Source organism: Amblyomma maculatum, chromosome 11, assembly GCF_055883805.1.
Source record: "Amblyomma maculatum isolate TAMU_Amacu chromosome 11, ASM5588380v1, whole genome shotgun sequence".
Lineage (NCBI taxonomy): Eukaryota > Metazoa > Arthropoda > Arachnida > Ixodida > Ixodidae > Amblyomma > Amblyomma maculatum.
This window is the reverse complement of record NC_139354.1, coordinates 62,585,394-62,605,108: the sequence shown is the minus strand read 5'-3', so window position 1 is coordinate 62,605,108 and position 19,715 is coordinate 62,585,394. Positions and strand designations below refer to the sequence as shown.

Here is a 19,715-nt window from a genome sequence, read left to right as displayed (position 1 = left end):
GGCTGGTAAGTAAGTAGTTAGTCAATAATTTGTATAACGGATTACATGAATAGTAAATATTTGACACCTGCTTAAATACCCATCTTTATTTATTATAAAATAATAATTAATTAGTACCTGATCATTGATTGCTATATGGCCATATAAGGCCCGCATCACGCATGCTGTGGTGGTGCTTTGTGATTGGTCGAGAGCTCTATGACGTTATCTCGCCTCGGCCAATCAGAGCCACCGCCAAAGCGGGACATTTTGTCCACGACAGCATGAGCCATTAAAGGCTTTCTCCTTAAAGGAAGAAAACCAGTCACGACGGCACCCCAGCACGCCCTATCCCGCTGGCCAAACTTGGGAGCGTCAAATGAGCGAACGCGCCGAGCAGCCCCACTGACGTCAATGGGGAGGCCTACGCGCGGCCATTTGTCGCCGAAATCGGATCCGACGAGTAGCCATACCCACATTTTAAAAATTATTTGCAAATTATCGAACTCGTGTAAAATTTTCAAATCTGACCAGAACAATACCAAAGACCACCTATACAAATTGCTTGCAATAGAATCTTACTCCATGTAATATTTCATGGGCATTGAAAGTTTATTGTGGTTATTTGGTTGAAAAGTAATTTATTATAATAGTCCCGAAAAATTGCAGAAAATCGAGATACCGACGTTCACTGCCTATTGAATCGCCATCTTCTGAATTTAATATAGGCCGAGTTTTTTCAGTTCACTGCATCGAGCGTCCATCTTGACATTTGCAGCACTGGGACCCTTTTTGGTAATGTTGAGGACTGACATTGACTCCGAAGAAAACGGTGGCCACTCAATACCTTTAGGTCCGGCAGGCGACCTGAAATATAGAGGAAATGATAACACATTTGAGAGGCAGAAAACTCTTTTTTCCTTGTAATGTCGCTGGCATTTTCCATTCAGGTTTCCAGGTTTCAGGTTTTTTTCTATTCATAAAGCATACAGTGATGTTTCTCAACATGATTACACTGGGAGACACCAAGTAAAAGCTGTCGGGGGCCTCCTGACACTAAGAACATACCATATCAATACAAAAACAGCACTGATCACGTAATATAAATACTATAAATAATAAATTAGTAATAGCAAGCAAATCAACCCACCCAAGTTAATTAATTGTACTTTGAATATTACATTAGGCATCAATCAATATATTCTTATAGTGTTGTTCATTGTGAGTTCGAATTGAATGTAGAACTCATAATAATTAATTTTTACGGATAGAGTGTTCAGTAATGATATGCCAGCAAATCTAATGCTAAATTTGCCATAGTTAGTGCGAACCTTGAGAAGGAGGCAACTCTTGCAGTCTGAAAATATGGTGGTGTTTCTATTATTTATTTCATCGATCGAAAACGTTTTAGCCGAAATATTGCGAGTCGTTAATCAGTACATTATAAGCGAAAGCTTAAAAAAGTAGATGAAAAGTCAAGGTACCTGACTGGCGGTAAAGTGGGATTGAGGGGGAGAGCAATGGTCTAATTATCGGTTTTGAAGGCGCTGAATGCGATCTAAATGTGTAAAATATGTGTTACAACAGGAAGATAACCAGTACGAGAGATGACAGTGTATATGACAGTATACAGTGATACGATAAACTTGGGCGGAAAATAGTGGCGGGTTTTGATAACTATACGAAGGCCAAAGGAAATCTTTTTAGCAAAAAAATTACCATGCAGATTAAATTTTAGATTTTGATCTAGAACTATACACCAAGAAATGTGGCTGCGTCTGAAGGCAGTAGAGTGCTCGTTAAGACGCAGCGATGTAGAAGAGGTGTCAGATGTGGATAAAAAAGAACAAACTTGGTTTTTGCAGGAATAATATGTAGGAGCTTAATTTTGCACAACAATAAATATTATTGAGATCAGTGTTAACTTTTTGTTCCAGTAATGTCGCATTTTGTCAGATGTGAAAATTGTGGGGTCGTTTGCGTATAGAGTACAGTAAGCATGATTCAACGAGTTAGGCAGATCATTAACTTATATAAGGAAAAGTAATGGACCCAGAACAGATCATTGAGGAACTGTAATGGTTGCTGACTTTAGAGATGACTTGTTATTACTTACTTTAACGATTGCGATAGGTTAGATGTAGCTCTGGAGAAGTTGTAAAGGTGTAATACTTTCTACGCTCTGCACGCTGCGCAGTGCCGCAACAATTACACCGTTGCTGCTGGCGGGAAGAGTGTACGATATCGAAATTGGAAGTCAAAATCAAGAAGTTATTGTCTTTGTAAATAAACTAAAATTTATTATCCACAGATCTTACAACTACATTCTTAAAAGAATTGCGAGTTTAAAAACTACCTTTCTATTTTGTGATAACAAACATTTAGTGCCACTGTCAAGTGTTTTCCAATTTATACAATAAGTTTATTTTCAAGGATAATGCTCATCGATTTTAATCTTCAACGCTGTATGTGTGCGTAATGTCCATGTGAAAGCCAGTATGCACAATTAAAAGGCTTTAATCTAATACAAACTACGTAATAAAGAAGGTTAAAGAAGTGTGAGGCAAAGCCTCGCCCGGATCTTCTCACCTCCCTTTTGCGAAGCTGGTCCATAATTGGATGATTATTCTGCTGAAGGGAATGTCCATTGCACATCCATCGTTAAGGTCAAATGGTCTCCCGAAGACAAAAGGTAACTCGTCTCCATGCGACATACCAAACCAAAGTCTTCTTTTTTTGCAAGCCGACACGTAGTTCATATGATAAACGTACACGCTATTGCCTCCTTTAGCTGCAGCCGCGGCATCGGCCAGCCTTGTCGCAGTGTCGTAAGTAGGGCAAACAACATGTTCCTCTCCCTTTATATCTACCAGCGCTTGTCTTAATTGATCATAGTCATAGTCTCCGATATCCCCCATGTATATATGCTGGAGCTTGATTAGATCCTGCAAAGACAGATCCGTATAGAGAATTCCCAGGAAGTGAATCAGTTCGGCCTTATTTATTTCTCTAGGAGGAAGAATTTGAGAGAAAGTGTCTCTGAATTCATTGTAAAGAAGTATGCTTCCTTCATTGGCAGCATATCCGATTATGATATCTTTGTCACCAGGAAATGTTGCTCCGCTTGGTTGCACGGGCAGGAACTCATCCCCAAAAATGGGTTCAAACATGCCACTGCCTTCGTCAACGAATGTTTGCTCTACAGCAGAGATTAAGCTCGAGTTCACATTTCGCAGGCACGAGACAGATGCTGATGACATATTGCTGTCGCTGGTATTGCTGCCGCAACCAAACATTTGCGCAAAATCGTTGGTGTACTTGAGCATCAAAGAACGCTCTCTCGCCCTGTCCTGTTTTGTTGGTGGCCCGCTCTGTATGATAGCTCGCTTAAATAAAGTTTGGCTTTCTTGCGATAAGAGGTGAAAACCTGTAGCTATGCCACCTGCGCTCCATCCAAATAACGTCACTTCCGCCGGATCACCACCGAAGCTTGCGATGTTCTCCTGTACCCATTGTAGTGCCATCCTTGTATCATAGAGACCTTGGTTGCCGGGAGCGTCTTCTGTGCCGTCGTAGAGAAAACCGTATGAGTGTAGCCTGAATATTGGGGAGAATCACAAATGTGCTATTGTTATCAATTTATCAATGAAAATTTCAAATTAGAAATGCTGAATGAATATATTGTACAATTAACACGCAACCCAGCAATGCAGTGTCGGCTTATACAGGAAGTATTATAATGGAGGGCTTCTTTTTGTGCAACATTTTTTGCGCAACAATATGATTATACACGTGTACAACTTCGAAGGCAGCGGCTACTTTTTTAACAGGTACGGAACTACAAAGAAACGGCCTTCGTAGCCGCCGGCGTACGTGTTTTACCCTTGTATAGGCAGTTATTGACCACAGCGTGCAGCTTACCAATGAATTTCATACTGCTAATCCAGGTGCAGACCAGAATAAAATCATCATATTTTTGGAAAGGAATAAAATGATTGATAAAAAATAGCGGGGTGAAACATTAGAATGGTTCATTTTAAGCAGGACTGCAAGTTATGGCTGAACAATTCTTGAGTTTGCATCGTCTACTTGCAGCCGATGCTGTACCAATGAGAAGCGTTCCCCAAGTAGCTCCTCTAAGTCTTCGAGCTAAATTTCCCGGCGTATATTTCTTAAGTAATCTTTCCCTACCATAACTTTTTTGCCGCGGGACAATTTGATTCTCCTTGCTTCCATGAAAGTATTATTTCTGTGAAACAAAAACGCCGCATGTTTCCACGGAACCTATCTGAATGTATCCGAAATTATATCTACCATGGTTTTAGATGACACTGACGTAACATTTGGCGTGGATTCCAGAGCACTGATGTAGGAACATTATGACTCTGAATAAATATCATTCTTACTAATTAATTCGCCATCATTTTCAGTAGTGTTAGGACTCCTCTGTAGCAGGAGCCAGTAGTAATATTTTTAAACAGTGTTATTGGTACAGAAATAACGCAGTGCTATATACTGGGCCGCAGATGAGTGATAATTGGTGGCCTTTATTTTAGTTAGGTGTTGCTGCGGTGTAAAGTGTGGTGGCCGTACACTGTAGGGCATCACGCAGTCGCATAACTTCTCTAAACCTTAGCGCACAGCAAACGCTCCGGAATGCGCTAAACGTTGCATGCCCAGCTCGAGGCCCAAAGGGAAATGGTCGAATCCCTCTTCCCAGGATTTTTTTATTGTGGAATTTGTTTATTATATGCTTTATAGGATAGGAGGGACGCAGCAACTGTCACACTTCTCGGATAATGCCTTAACCAGCTCAACCGCGCCGTAAGGAAAAGGAGCTGGTAACAGAAGAACCCTACAGAAAAAAATTGTATGAGGCAATAACCTCATATTTTCTGACTCAGACTCACACAATTCACGTAAGAAATCACATAGAAGTCGCATATAATTGAGTGAGATCTCATAGTTTCTTGTACATAACATAAATTATAGAAGATATTTTATGATAATGATGTGCACCGTATGAGAGTCTATGTGATTTGATGACATTGTGTGAGGTTATTGCCCCGTAGATCTTTTCGTTTTTCAGCAGGGAAGAGAGAAGAGCTGCCGTAGTTGAGGGCCAGGGAGCAATTTAGACCATCTGAACATTTACTCGTGAAATGTTTTCTTTTTTTCCATGCCCTTTGCAATGCTCTGTTGCTGATGTTGCAAGGCTATCAATGACGCCAATCACTGAAAACCCTCTGCAAATATTGTGAAACTTAGTCACATCGCTTGCTGTTCTGACACACGAAGCTCAACGACCAATAGGCGCTCGCCCATACCGCCTTTCCAGGGCCATTTTCGAGCTCAGCTATCAAAATATCCGGGGATGATAGCGGTGGCTCCTCCTGGCCCTGCGGGGCTGGGACCGGTAGGTCCCCGTCGTTTGCGGCGGGGGCTAGCCTGCCACCGGCGGTTGCGACTATTGTAGGCCATCATTGCTTCCGCCACCGCTTCGGTGACGGACAACGACTATTGCGACAGGCGTCTTTCTTCTTCCTATATTTCTTTAACCTTTTTACCTCCGTTCGCGTGAGGCAACGGAGGTGGCTCAGCTGCAGAGCCAGTAGAAGGCTTGTGCAGTTTTTTTTCTTCTTCCTACAGTCGCTACAAACACAACGAATTATCTGAATGACCTAGAGATTGATGGCGTCAAAAGATTATTTCAATTGTCATAGAGATGATAGGTTCGTATAGTGCGTAACGTCACGACACCTTGTACACTTCTTTAACAATCAAGGATTTACGTAAACGCAGAACAAAAACAGTTTTTTGTAATGATTTTGCAATACTAATTTGCTGAAATTACAGTCCTGTTGATGACGCCAACGCCTGAAAACCTCCTGCAGAAATCGCGCTAATTGAGCTCAAGTCTTTTGGTCTTGTACCATTTGAACTTTCTAAACTTGGTATCAATTCCTTTGAAGGAAGACAAACGTTCTGCGGCACATTAGTGAACTTCTGCAAAATTTTACACAATGAAATTTTCTTGCGTCTCTATCAAGACCTTTTCATGAAGAGTAGCAACCTTAGACCAAATCTAAGAACGTTAACGAATTGAGAGACCACCTGTATGCAATGGTGACAACCACCAGGTGTCCAAGAGCTGCTAATACGGCACCGTCATTCAATGGCATAGCAGCGGATCCCACTTGAAACTCTCCACCATGAATATGAGCCATGACTGGGAGCCGTGACGATTCGTCAAGCGTCGGCGTCCACACGTTGAGGTAGAGACAGTCTTCACTCTTTTTTCTACCTGCAAAAACAATTGATGCTGCCTTAAGGCTGGCTAAAAAATAAAAGGTGAGCTCAATCTATGGACATTTCTCTAATATCGAAGATTAAACACAGTTCCCTCAAGGCTTCTTGCCTTGGATGAAAGCTGAATTGTTTAGACAGTGTTTCGTTTGGTAATGCATTTAAATCTAGCAGAGCAACAGACGCCAAGCAGGCTCAGCTTCGTACAGAACCTTCCCAAAAAGGTGTGCTTGCTGTAAAGAAAGAAGGTGCCAGGCACATCGTACTAAAAAAAAACTTAGTCAATACCATAATAAACGCGGCGCGCATAGGAAACCTAAAAGCTAGAAAAAGCGTTAGTTCAGTTCAGGCGTTCAGTCGTGTCCGACTCTTCGTGACCCTATGGACCATGTCACGCCACGCTTTCCGGTCTCTCACTATCTTCTTAACATCACATAGCTTCATCTGCAATGCCTCGAGAATGCCATCTAACCATCGCGTTCGCTGCCTACCCCTTCTCCGGCGACCCTCAACCTTTCCCAACATCAAATCTTTCTCCAGCGACTCCTCTCTTCTCATCAGATGACCAAAGTAGCTGAGCTTTAACTTTAGAATTTGACCCTCCAATGAGCAGTCAGGGTTTATGGTCGACAATATCGACTGATTTGATTTTCTGGCAGTCCAAGGAACTCTTAAGAGTCTTCGCCAGCACCACAATTCAAACGCGTCAATTCTTCGGCGGTCAGCCTTTTTCACAGTCCAACTCTCGCATCCATACATCAAACTGGAAAGACCATAGCACGGGTTATACGGATCTTGGTTGGCAGACTAATGTCTCTGCTCTTTACTAGGCGGTCAAGGCTAACCATTGCTCTCTTTCCCAGAAGCAGGCGTCTCCTAATTTCATGGCTGCAGTCTCCTTCCGAGGTAATCTTGGCGCCCAAGAACAGATAATCTGTCACAGCTTCCACTTCTTGTCCATTGATGCTCCAGGACTTGATAGGGCAAGACGCCATGATCTTCGTCTTTTTAATGTTCAGTTTAAGCCCAAACTTCTCACTCTCTTCTTGTACGCGCATCAGAAGTCTCTTGAGTTCCACTTCACTTTCTGCCATTAAAGTGGTATCATCCGCATATCTAAGGTTGTTGATACGTTTTCCAGCAATCTTCACTCCAGCTGAAGACTCGTCCAGACCGGCCTTCCTCATGATGCACTCTGCATATAGGTTAAATAGGCAGGGCGACAGTATGCAGCCTTGCCTCACCCCTTTCTCAATCGGAAACCAATCAGTAAGACCATGCCCAGTTCTGTCTGTGGCCTCTTGCCCTTCATAAAGGTTTCTGAGGAGACAGATGAGGTGAATTGGAACTCCCATCTCTCGGAGAGCTTGCCACAATCTGCTGTGATCTACGCAGTCAAACGCTTTCGCATAATCAATAAAGCAGAATTAAATGGGTTTCTGGAACTCTCTTGCTTTTTCCATGATCCAGCGAAGGTTGGCAATTTGGTCTCTAGTTCCTCTGCCCTTGCGAAACCCAGCTTGCACGTCCGGAAGCTCCCGTTCTACATACTGCTGCAGCCTACCTTGCAGGATTTTTAACATCACCTTGATAGCATGCGAAATAAGCGCGATCGTGCGGTAGTTGGAACAATCTTTGGCACTGCCTTTCTTTGGAATGGGGATGTAAACTGACCTCCTCCAATCCTGTGGCCACTGCAGGGTTGTCCAAATCTTTTGACATAATGTATGCAGTGTGTTAACAGCGTCGTGGGTGAGGTTTTGAAGCAACTCAGCTGGAATACCATCAATTTCGCTAGCTTTGTTCTTAGCAAGGCTGGCTAAGGCCCATTCAATTTCACTCTTCAGGATGCCCGGCTCGAGATCAGTAATCACAACCGTCCTATGTTGGGTTTGCACATCCGGGTCCTTCTTGTACAGTTCTTCTGTGTATTCCTGCCACCTCTTCTTTATATCTGAGGCTTCAGTGAGGTCCTTGCCTTGTTTGTCCTTTATCACGCCCAGCTTAGCACAGAAGCTTCCTTTGATATCTTTGATTGTCTTATACAGAGCTCTTGGGTTCCTTAACTGGCTGTTGTCCTCAACTGCTTGACACTGTATGTTCAGGAAGGCATTCTTATCTCTCCTTGCTATTTTCTGAAAATCCGCATTGAGAACCTTGTATCTTTCTCTTTCCCCCATACCTTTTGCCATCCTCCTTTCCTCAGCTATTTGCAAAGCCTCTTCAGATAGCCAGTTTGCTTTTTTGCATTTCTTTTGCTTTGGAACTACCTTAGTAGCAACTTCTTGTATTATATCACGAACATCAGTCCACTTCTCTTCGGGCTCTTTGTCTTCTAGATCTAATTCTTGAAATCGATTCCTCACTTCCACAGCATATTCTAATGGAATCTGATCCAAATAATACCTGAAAGGCCTTCTAGTTTTCTGCGTTTTCCTCAATCGAAGCTTAATTTTGGCAACAAGAAGCTGATGATCGGTGCCACAATCGGCCCCAGGCGTTGTTTTTACTGCTTGTATAGCGCTTCTCCATCTCTGCCGGCAAATAATATAATCGATCTGATTCCTGTACAGACCGTCCGGTGAAATCCATGTGTACAGGCGCCTCTTGTGCTGTTGAAAATGAGTATTCGCTATGGTCAGGTTGTTTTCTTGACAGAACTGTACTAGCCTGTGCCCAGCTTCATTTGGCTCACCAAGACCGAACTTGCCTGTAATTCCGGATATTTCTTCACTCCCGACCTTAGCATTCCAGTCTCCTATGAGAAAAACGACGTCTGATGATGGGGTGCGGTCTAAAAGGCATTTTAGGTCCGCATAAAATCTCTCAACGTCAGCTTCTTCAGCAGCGGTGGTCGGTGGATAGACTTGGATAACTGTCATGTTGAAAGGGTGATCTTGGATCCGAAGTGAAATCATTCGGTGGTTTTGGAGTTGTACCCCAGCACTGCTTTGCCCATTCTTCTGTTTACTATGAGAGCGACCCCATTCCTTCTCTTGGATTCGTGCCCACAATAAAAGACATAATGGTCGCCAGAGTTAAATTCTCCCATTCCGGTCCACTTGAGCTCGCTGATACCCAAGATATCAATATTCAGTCTGTCCATTTCTCGCTTGACGATATCCAGTTTACCTTGCGTCATAGATCTTACATTCCATGTTGCTATGTGATATATCTCCTTGCAACATCGGACTTTCCGGTCGCTTCCCGACACATCCACAACTGAGCGTCCTTTTGGCTTTAGCCCAGCCGCTTCATTCGTCCTGGAGCTACTAGGAATCGCCCTTTGTTCATCCCCAGTAACATGTGGGACGCCTTCCAACCTGGGGGGCTCATCTTCCGGCGCCATATCGATAATGGTATTGTGACTGGCCATAGGGTTTTCTTGGCTGGAAATAGTGGAGTGGGTTGCCATTACCTTCTCCAGTGAATCACATTTTGTCAGAACTCTCTGCCGTGACCTGTCTATCTTGGGTGGCCCTACACAGCAGAGCTCACGACTTCATCGAGTTTCGCAAGCCCCTCCGCCACGACAAGATTACAGGCCGTTTCAAGTGCGGTGTTATTACATGTTATTTTAATTTTTCACTTTGGGTGAACAAACAGCGCGAAGGGACGTAAGACTAAGATAAGGAACCAGACGGACGAGCGCTGACTATCAACTATCTGTTATTTAGAAAAAACAGCCATTTATAGTTTAAAAAGATCACGTGACCTGGCTTGACCCCGATTAAGCTGCATGCTAAGGAGATTTCCGCCTAAGCGCCTCTTTTGTAAACTACCACATTCTCAGCGTAGTAACAGTACACGAGAAATTAATTCAAAATAATTCGGCAGTTCACGCTCATGTAAGTACCAGTGATGTGTATACCATTCCTGAAAACAAGTTTAAAGTGCAAATTTAGAAATGGCACGAGGAAAACTCCAAAGGCTATTCTTGTACAAATTAATACTAAATTTGATTCAGAACAAATATTTTCCTTTCATAGATCTTCAAGACAGAAGCTCAAAAAATATATAATAAATATAAAAAGACAAAGCTCAGCTCAAGAATTCAATTAAAACCTGTAGATAGTCAATATCTACATTTTATATTACAAGAGCTTTGATGCTGGATATAAATGAGAAGCAAACAATTGGTAACCGTAGAGCCAGGAAAGGACTTCCATAATGGCTCCTGGTCAGATGAAAACTGCCCCGCCGGGGTGGCGCAGTGGTTACGACGCTCAACTACTGTTCCCAGGGACGCGGAATCGAATCCCGGCCTCGGCGGTAGCTTTCTGATGGAGGCGAAAAGCAAGGCGTCCGCGTGCTGTGTGATATCAGCGCACGTTAAAGAACCCCAGGTGGTCGAAATTTCCGGACTCCTACACTACGGCATCTCTTATAGCCTGAGTTGCTTTGGGACGTTAAACCCTACAAACCAACCAACCAATCAAATGAAAACTCCCTACTCGTTGTGAATGGCTCACTTTGCTAACATGCACCAGATATTTTGAGGTACGCATGTGTCGTAGGGTTTTTAAAGGGGCAAGAGAGTGCTCGTTACTTGGGAGATGGCACATTCAAAGAGAAATGGCGCATGCGTAAAACGAAAAGAGCATGATGTGCACTGTGCGAGTGTCCTGTCTGTCTTTAACGAGGTACTAAAGTTTCTTTTAGCACGGCTTGAAGTAAGCTCCGTGTTCTCTTTCGTAACGCAGATGAAAATTCTAAGTTCTGCGGCAATTGTTAAGTGCTTTTTTGTGTGAATAATGTTGGTTAATATCAACATCTTTCTTGAGCAATACTTCAAATTGCGAGTAGCTCTTTACTTATTTATGGTTTCTTTTCAGTTTATTTTATTGATAAACCAAATTTTGTTTGACTTTGTTTTGTTTCAAGCCGGCTGTGCATCAGCCAGTATCATTGCAAAGTGCGGCGGTGTCGCGTTCACGGATTTGATAGACCGTCCGTCTTCTGTAGTAGGTCACAAAATTCGCAGTGGCTTAGGTCAGCTGTGCCAGGATATGCGCAGCGAGAGGAACATTTCTCTGGCTGAGCTTGTTGAGGTCATCCATATTTAGCAATAAGAGTCAGATCCTCTTGTGTTGGTTTTCATTATAGTGTGCTAGTATTCTAGTCCACTACAGTTTCCATTATCTGTACTCTTGCATAGGCCCTATTTCGGCGGTTATGCTCCTTCTATTATGCTCTGCAGTCTACCATCATGTACAGTGCGATGTCTTTTTTTTTCTTTATTGCGTGGTCGTTATACGAAAACAAAATCAACAAAAATCACTGAAACGTTATTTACATACGCTATTTATATATGGCACTAAAATACACGCATACACAACAAAGGCTCTAGCCTTGAGAGCCGCTTGAGAGCCACTCGGAAGATTCTGCGGCAGCTTTGTGGATTGCCAAAAACCTGGCCACGCTTTCCCGAAAATAAATTCTGGCTGGCCGTGCATCTTTATCGCAATGGCAACCCGCCATTTTTGAGCGCCATATACAGCTGGGGCCCATGAGCGTAATTTAATCAAATGGTATCCCCATCCTCACTTTCTACGCATAAGTACCGAATGCCATGCAGGTCTAGGGGAAAATATTTCATTAGTGTTCTTTGCAATGCGTCCCAAAAATATGCGCCTTCCCAACAGTGTAAAAAACATGGTCTATGGTTTCTGGCTTCCTGCATATTAAACAGTGGCCTCTCCAGGGTATGAATAATCACTGCACATTAAAGATTCCCAGGTGATGGAAATTACCCCGGAGTGCGACAGATACTGCGCGATTTCAATGAAGGCAGAATGCTGGGCTAGTTGGTGTGTCATCACTAATAAAAAAGACGCGCATTTAACACGGACACAGAAATAGAAGACATGATGAGCGCTTATCCTCTCTTGTATGTCTGTGTCCGTGCTAAACGCGCTAGTTTTTTTTTTATTATTACTGCGCGTTTCCCTTCCTGCGAACCAATTTTATTGCATATTAAAAGTGAGAGAGAGAGAGAGGGAGAAATCACTTTATTTGCACCCGGCATAGAGTATGGATGACCCGGTGAGACGCAGCTCGCCCTTTCATCCTCTATCTACCCCCTAGACGTCGGCCGAAATCAGTTGGCTTGCGGCGGCGGCCTGGCCTTGACGGAATTACTTGTTTTTATACTTGTTCTTCCTGGCATCGAAGGGAGGATTTCTATCTCTTTATTTCAATGTATCCGGTTTAGCGCAGGGCAAGTCCACAGCATGTGAGTTAGAGTAACTATGCCTATGATATATCAAGATGTTGCTGTTGTGGCTGTAGGAAGAAGGAAACGAAAATGCACGGACCTGTTACTGGCTCTGTAGCTGAGCCACCTCCGCTTCCTCGTGCAGACAGACGAAAAAATAGAGAAGAAAGAAAAGAAAGAGCGAAAGAAAGACGCGCGCCGTAACAACAGCCGTCGTCCACCACCTAAGCGGTGGCGGGAGCAATGACGGCTTAAACAGATAAAAATTCGGTGGCAGGCTAGCCCCCGCCGCAAGCGACGGCGACCTACCTTTCCCAGCCCCAAGATTGTGTGTGTATGTGCTTCAAAATTACCTACGTAAACTAAACCTCAACGCCTGTAAACTGATTCCCTACAACGAGCCTGTCTGTCCCTGGCCCTACGGAGCTGGGGCTGGTAGGTCAACACAGCTTGGGGTGGGGGCTAGCCTGCCACCGAATATTTATTTGTTGTAGGCCATCATTGCACCCGCCACTGCTTCGGGGGTATTCGATGGCTGTTGTTGCGGCGCGCGTCTTTCTCTTGCTCTTCTTTTTTCTTTCCTCTCTATTTTCTGTTCCGTCTGCACGAGGCCGGGATGGTGCCCAGCCGGGGTGGTGCAGTAGTAAGACGCCCGACTACTGTGCCGGTGTACCCGGGTTCGAACCCGACCTCGGCTGCTGCGTTTCGGTGGAGGCGAAACGAAGAGGCGTCCGTGTGCTGTCCGATGTCAGCGCACGTTAAAGATCCCCAGGTGGTCGAAATTTCTCCGCAGCCCTCCACTACGGCTCCTATTTCTCTCTTTCCACTTTCACTCCCACCTTCCTCCCTTCCCTTACGGCGGAGTTCAGGTGCCCACAGAGCAAGTGTGACAGATACTGCGCCTTTCTCTTCCTGAGAACCAAGCAACCAACCAACCAACCAACCAACCAACCAATGCAAGAAGCAAGTGAAACGTGCGCCCAGGCACGGTCCTCTCTAATGCGTCGTCTGTGGACAACTGTAGTGTTGCACATGTTATGTATAATAAAATTGTAACGTCTCTGGGTCCTACCTCCATTGGCCTTTACACAATTGCAGTTTGTTTTCTCTTTTATTATTCCGCGCACCTGACTTAATATTTTGCTTTTCGAAGCAGTCACTATCCACCACATGTAAAAGGACGCGACATTTAAAATGAAGTACACAAGCTGTTGCGCGAGCCATATGAAAATATTCTACACCACTATATCACAGTATACCAGTTCAACCTCCAAATGCGGCATATCTGTATTGGAGGCTGGCGGAAAATGCGAAATACGTTTTGGTTGGTTGGTTGGTTTGTGGGGTTTAACGTCCCAAAGCAACTCAGGCTATGAGAGACGCCGTAGTGGAGGACTCCGGAAATTTCGACCACCTGGGGTTCTTTAACGTGCACTGACATCGCACAGCACACGGGCGCCTTGCTTTTCGCCTCCATCGAAAAGCGGCCGCCGAGGCCGGGATTCGATCCCGCGTCCTTGGGAAAAGTAGTCGAGCGCCGTAACCACTGCGCCACCCCGGCGGGGTGAAATACGTTTTCATCGCAGAATCCTTAATACTGAGATGTATGATGTGTCTGTATAAGTTCGTTATACAGTCGAGGGTTGGACAATATATTTCGAAGTGGTGGAGGCAGTATTTTTTATTTTAAAAAGGGAGTTCAAAATTTCTTTCTAGCCTCGAGTGCACACGCTCTCGAACTGCTGCTATCCCTTATATTATTCTTCACTCTTACTTCCTTACACTCTCTCCCTCCCAGGGCCGTCGGCCAAGCCAGGCAATAAAAATAGTATCAAAAATAAGTTCGCCAATTTGACCACCATTCAGTGATTATTGACATACGTGCGCCTTGCACTTTCCATGGGCCCTGCAAGATATAGTGGCTGCAAAATATTGCACACTGCTCTCATGCTCTATCCTTCTCCGTCTTGAAACCACGTCCTGCAGCTATTGCTGGAGTCCTCGCTTTTCACCTAGGGAATGGGTAAGAGGAAAATACCTATATATAACAGGCAATTGTTCATATATTCGCGGATATACATTTCGAAACCTGCAATATATACCTGTATGCTAGATGTGTAGGTGAGCGTACAGCATGGTAGATAAAATGGGCATTGCACACCATTATTAATCGACGAAATATTAGCCAAAATCACAGATTTCATGTTTAGTCTCAACATTACTTTGCTAAATGTAAGGTCATCAAGGTTAAACTTGCCTTTTCATATTGCCTTAATGGACAGTGAGGCTCGATAACGTAAACGTAAATGATTTTTTATAGTTCACTCATCTGCCGTTCAAAACTTTCACAGTTCTAAAATGCATTTAGGAGCGCGGTATGGTTGCCGTAGTTACGTTAACTACATCTCTATCATTAACTACGCAAGTTGCACCCACATGTATAATAAATACAATTGACGTCATTTTATGAGTTCGCATTGCGCCAGAGAAAACTCAGCTAGTCTTTGGATACCACACTTTTAATTCCGGATGCTTTGACCCACAAAAGACGATTCGCATTTCGTATCAAATGCCCTGAGTTTTGCAGTGTAATATTGCCGCGTAAATTAACAAAACAAGAAAAGTTAATCGCTGCTGTCAGGTAAAAGATTATCTAATTATTGGTCTCTATAACATATCTGATGTGCACCTTGCTGCACAAGCAATCATAACAGAGCACACCTAGGCATATCTGTAGCTTTTAAACAACAAATCTGTAAAAAGTAAAAGAAAGAAAACCTTTTATGGCAATGAAACTAAGAGCAGGCATTAACCCTCATATCAGTGGGCTGTGCAATCTATATTGACCAGAACGTTGTTTTCGAGAACGTTCGCTGGTGTCGTGCACACAGATGATTTCTGTAAGAAGTTGTGTGATTTAGGTGTACACATCCGTTTGGAATATTTTTTTGTGAGGTATTATGGCAGCACTTTTGCCTTCTGCTCTGCACTCAAGTGCGGAGATGTTATTTTGTGTGTTCATGAAGTTTGTTTGCTGAAATTTTCCGTCGTAAGCTCAGCCCACTGTCCAAACTTAACCTCAATGGAGATGGGCTATTTTCAGGGATATCTCTGTCGCCGTCATGTTGGAGAAAACGACCGCGATATTTTGACACGAGTTGTGCCTCCACCCATATTCTATCATCAAGGCGAGCCAATTGGTACACCGAAGATGTGAAAAAAGATGTTTCATAGTTTCCTTATTCCATTTCATGTTTAAAAGCCACTCAGGCTACGAGGAACACCTTATTAAAAACTCCGGAAAATCTGACCAGCTGATGTTCTTTAACGTTGACAGGCATCCCACAATTTAAGTGCTTTTGCTTTTTGCCTACATTGAAAGGCTGCCGCTCCAATTAAAACTGAGAAAACAATATAACTGTCGAAGTCAATGGCTTACATTTCTCTTGTTGTGAATCCACTGAAGGAAGCCTACTTCTAGCTCGCAAGGGGGAAGATAAGCATTAAAAAAATTACGAGATTCTTTCAAAACGCAAATATTTTTAATTGTTTTACAATATGGTCGTTTCAATTTTGACATGACAGGAGCGATGTATGAAGCGATTCACTCACCGTAGGGCACCCACAATAGGTCTCTTGGTTTAAACACGTCGACCTGCATGCAAGAAGGTGGAATCTTTGTGCCATCAATCGTGTTGTCGCCCCAAGGATCCACAGGTTGTGGTTTCTTGTATCGTAGCTCCCCAATAGGTGGCTGGGCGAACGGAATTCCTCTGAAGGAGTAAACTTCAATTCCTGCAGTGACTATGCGCCTTGATCCGCGTATTTTCCCCACGGGCGGATTCACAACTGGATCATCTAAAGCAGCTCCAGGGATACTCGAAATAATTTTAGACGCTGTCGATATTTCGAAAATCAAGCAAGCCCAGAGAAGCAGGCTGCATGGCCCCTGCACTGACATGTTCGGCTTTTTGATTCTACTACAGTTAGAAGTCTATCTGTTATAAAAAGGAGTATTATAGCTCAGAGGAAACTCTTTGGCTCTGCACTGCTCGCACCTGCAGCTACAGCGGAGGTGCAGATTGCTGAAAACGCGTCGGCAAAAAAGCCAAGCACGTGTCCTATGCTCGTTTGCAACGCTATGTATAGTTGTCCGGAAATGGCAGGAATAATAGAACGCGTAGCTCCGTATGATGAGAGAGAGAGAGAGAGAGAGAGAGAGAGAGAGAGAGAGAGAGAGAGAGCGGAACGTTGGCTCTTGCGCGTTCGACCTTGAGAACAATGTACTCGTGGAGGCTGATAGTAGCCGGCGTTTCCTGTCCAATCTTTGGCCGAACAGCGCTGAGAATATACCAGATCGAGATAGCTTATTCTCCATCTTGTGCTTTTTGTGCCGGTTTCTTCTGCTTACGACGCAGTGTCGTTACACAGCAAAAATCTAATATCAGGATGCTAAGCTGTAGAGAGAGAGAGAGAGACTCTTCATATAAAAACTGAATTTTGCCGGCGCTTAGATTTCGCTGGCATGTTACTCTGTGTAGAAAGGGAAATTCGGGAAGGAAGATTTAAAACACAATGGTGAGGAAATTATATAATTTAAGGGAGATATTAAAGGTGGCTAATAAATACGTGTTAAGGTGCTTCGTGGAGTAATGGTATAAAATGAAATGATGAAATACATGATCCGACAAATGTGCTTACAGAGTTCACAGATCGAAACCCGCCTGAGGGAAACATTCCAGGTGAATTTAAAGTTTGTCAAGGAGTTCAGTGTCTTTCAAATACGTAAACAAAAAGTTCATTGCGAGTCACTGTTGCTTAGGGCAGGCTATGAGACGCATAACACTCTTCATTGTTAAAGACACTGAGGAGACCTCCTCCATGCTATGTTTATAGTACGTACGCTCGTCAGCGTACGCAGGGCACTCAAGTAGGATGTGTGCCGCAGTTTCAATCGCGTCACAGTTGTCACAAGCTTTAGAGCTAGCCTTGCTGCAGGTTTTGCGAAATAGCCAGGCCGGTTGCACGTCACCTGCTTGATGAACGAACAAGTGGCAAAGCAGCAGTCAATGAAGCAACCACTTGAGTGCAGAGGCTCAAACACAGAATGTCACTGCTTTCAACGCAGCGGCTAGAGCTTTACTGAGCTGGCGTCCATTCGAGATGCGTGACCAGGACATTAGTTTAAACACCGGCAGCCGACCTTGTCGCCATTAACATTCTGCTAGCTAATGATGATCAGCCCTTAGCCACTTTTGTTGGTCACGAGGAATTTCTTTATCACCGTACAATAGTGATTTTCGACTGCAGGGGAAAAACAAGGTAAATAATTACTTTACAGCCCTAAAGCCATTTACTTAAGCTACTACCTTGAGCCGAGATGCTCTCTCGACGACGATAACAGGTGGTGATACCAATAAAGAATGAAGAGGCTATTCATGAGATCAGTCCAAAAACAACGTGCAAATAGTAAGTTCGCAACAAAAAAGTATTACTTTACAGGAGCCTAATTGTATACTTGCTAAATGTGGCTCATTGTAAAATACTTTATCGATATATTGTCGATAACTAAAGCAATCCATAAGGCCGGTTGCCTGCTTATCATAAAAAGAAAGTTCGAAGCTGTTGTCTTCGAAAGTGAAGTAATACGTTATGATGGAGAAAGCGTATGGGAAATGGCGAAATGATGAGCAGATTAGTGAGGCCCATTAGGCAAGGGTTCCGCTGAATATTCAAAGCCTCGCAGAACAGCTCCACCTCCTGTGCTCGTGTGTATGTGTGTTCTCCATATGGCAAGTAGCTGCAACCCCCAGGTAATGTGACAGAGTGCGGCAGGTGCCACATATTAGACAAACGAATCTGCAGGGACCATGGTATATCTTACTTTGACATTCATGTCTTAAGTTGAGTAAAGTGCTAGTCAGAGACCTCCTGTCACAGTTCCTATGTGGCGAAGGACGTTTGCGTCTCTTCACAATCAGAGATTCTAGACACCAAACAAACCGCGCTTGCGTAAATATTTTGGCTGCGCCAGTGCGGAGACCTCCGGAACTTTGGCCTGATACGTGTTTGGTAGTGCTCATCTCGACGTCAGTCGTTAGATAATGCGGTATGATAGAGGCTGGTTAGACCCCCAACTGATTGTCGTCTGCGAATAGCCTACCTCGTTTCCCTCGACTCCTTCATGTCGAGTGATCAATATGAGATGTACGAGGTGTGAATCGTTTTTCTATTGAGGAATTTGAGAAGAGCCGATATTTTCGCCGGCAGTCAGTCTTGTGTGAGATTGCGACAAGCCACCTAATAGCCTCTAAATGTGGTGTGTGAGATACCTGGCGTCTTAGTATATATGATATGTGCATCCTGAAATTTTCTCGAGGATGTGCAAGAGTAGGAATGGTTTACCTTGGATGGCATTAAAATATTTTAATGGGAAAACCTTGCAGAGCAACGTGCTCGCAAGGAGGCTTTATCTGTGAGTTGTAAACAAAATTTCTCCGAACTCCTCAAAAGTGTTTTAAATTTGATATAACTCCAAAGTCTGGTAGCTCAGCTGAGACCCAGTGGTCAGTGCTCATAGAACACATCTGTGGGAGCTTCTTCGTTTCTTATTGACCCTCTTCCTTTGCCAACTTGTAAACTGTGACGGTAACAAAATCCTCTCTTCCCGCGTATCACATTTACTTATAGTAAGATTGGCATTAGATGCACACATGATTCATGAAACATCAGGGCGCATAAATTTATACTTGCAGGTAAACAGATGATGACTATAATTCTCATGACCGAAAGAGGAGAGCAGATAGAACTGGACAATTTTTATGTGCAGTCTGGTGTTGAAGAAACTGAAAATCTATGATGCCTCGAGCATTTCTGTTCTGTAGTCCCCATGAGAGAAGTTGGTATCAAGTTTCCTTAGGGCACAGCTATCGATATGCGAGAAGGTAATAAAAAAACAATGCATTAAAATGAACTCTGCTCCCAATTGCACGACTTGAAGGACATCCCAATCCTGACCCCATTCCCGTTCCCAGGACCGAAGAGATCGGGCGTCACGTTCCATATATTCGTACACTGCGTGTCAATCCGGAATGGGCATAGCATTTTATATTCTTTTTCTCAATGCTGAATACCTATCAGACGGAATCGAATGCATATTTGAACATTACCTTGGAATTAAAACGGAACGTGTGTATTACGAATATGTTCGATT

The 19,715-nt window shown here is 43.7% G+C and overlaps 1 protein-coding gene across 1 annotated transcript; it reads right to left on the bottom strand.

Annotated features, from left to right (window-relative positions):
• Positions 1 to 678: 678 nt before the first annotated feature.
• LOC146173939 (cholinesterase-like) lies at positions 679 to 16,463 on the bottom strand. The gene is made up of 4 exons (XM_084585303.1): positions 16,115 to 16,463; positions 6,094 to 6,283; positions 2,569 to 3,576; positions 679 to 846 (listed from the first exon to the last, which is right to left on the bottom strand). The coding sequence occupies exons 1-4, from the start codon at positions 16,461 to 16,463 to the stop codon at positions 699 to 701; spliced, it is 1,695 nt and encodes a 564-aa protein (XP_084441429.1). The 3' UTR covers positions 679 to 698.
• Positions 16,464 to 19,715: the final 3,252 nt, after the last annotated feature.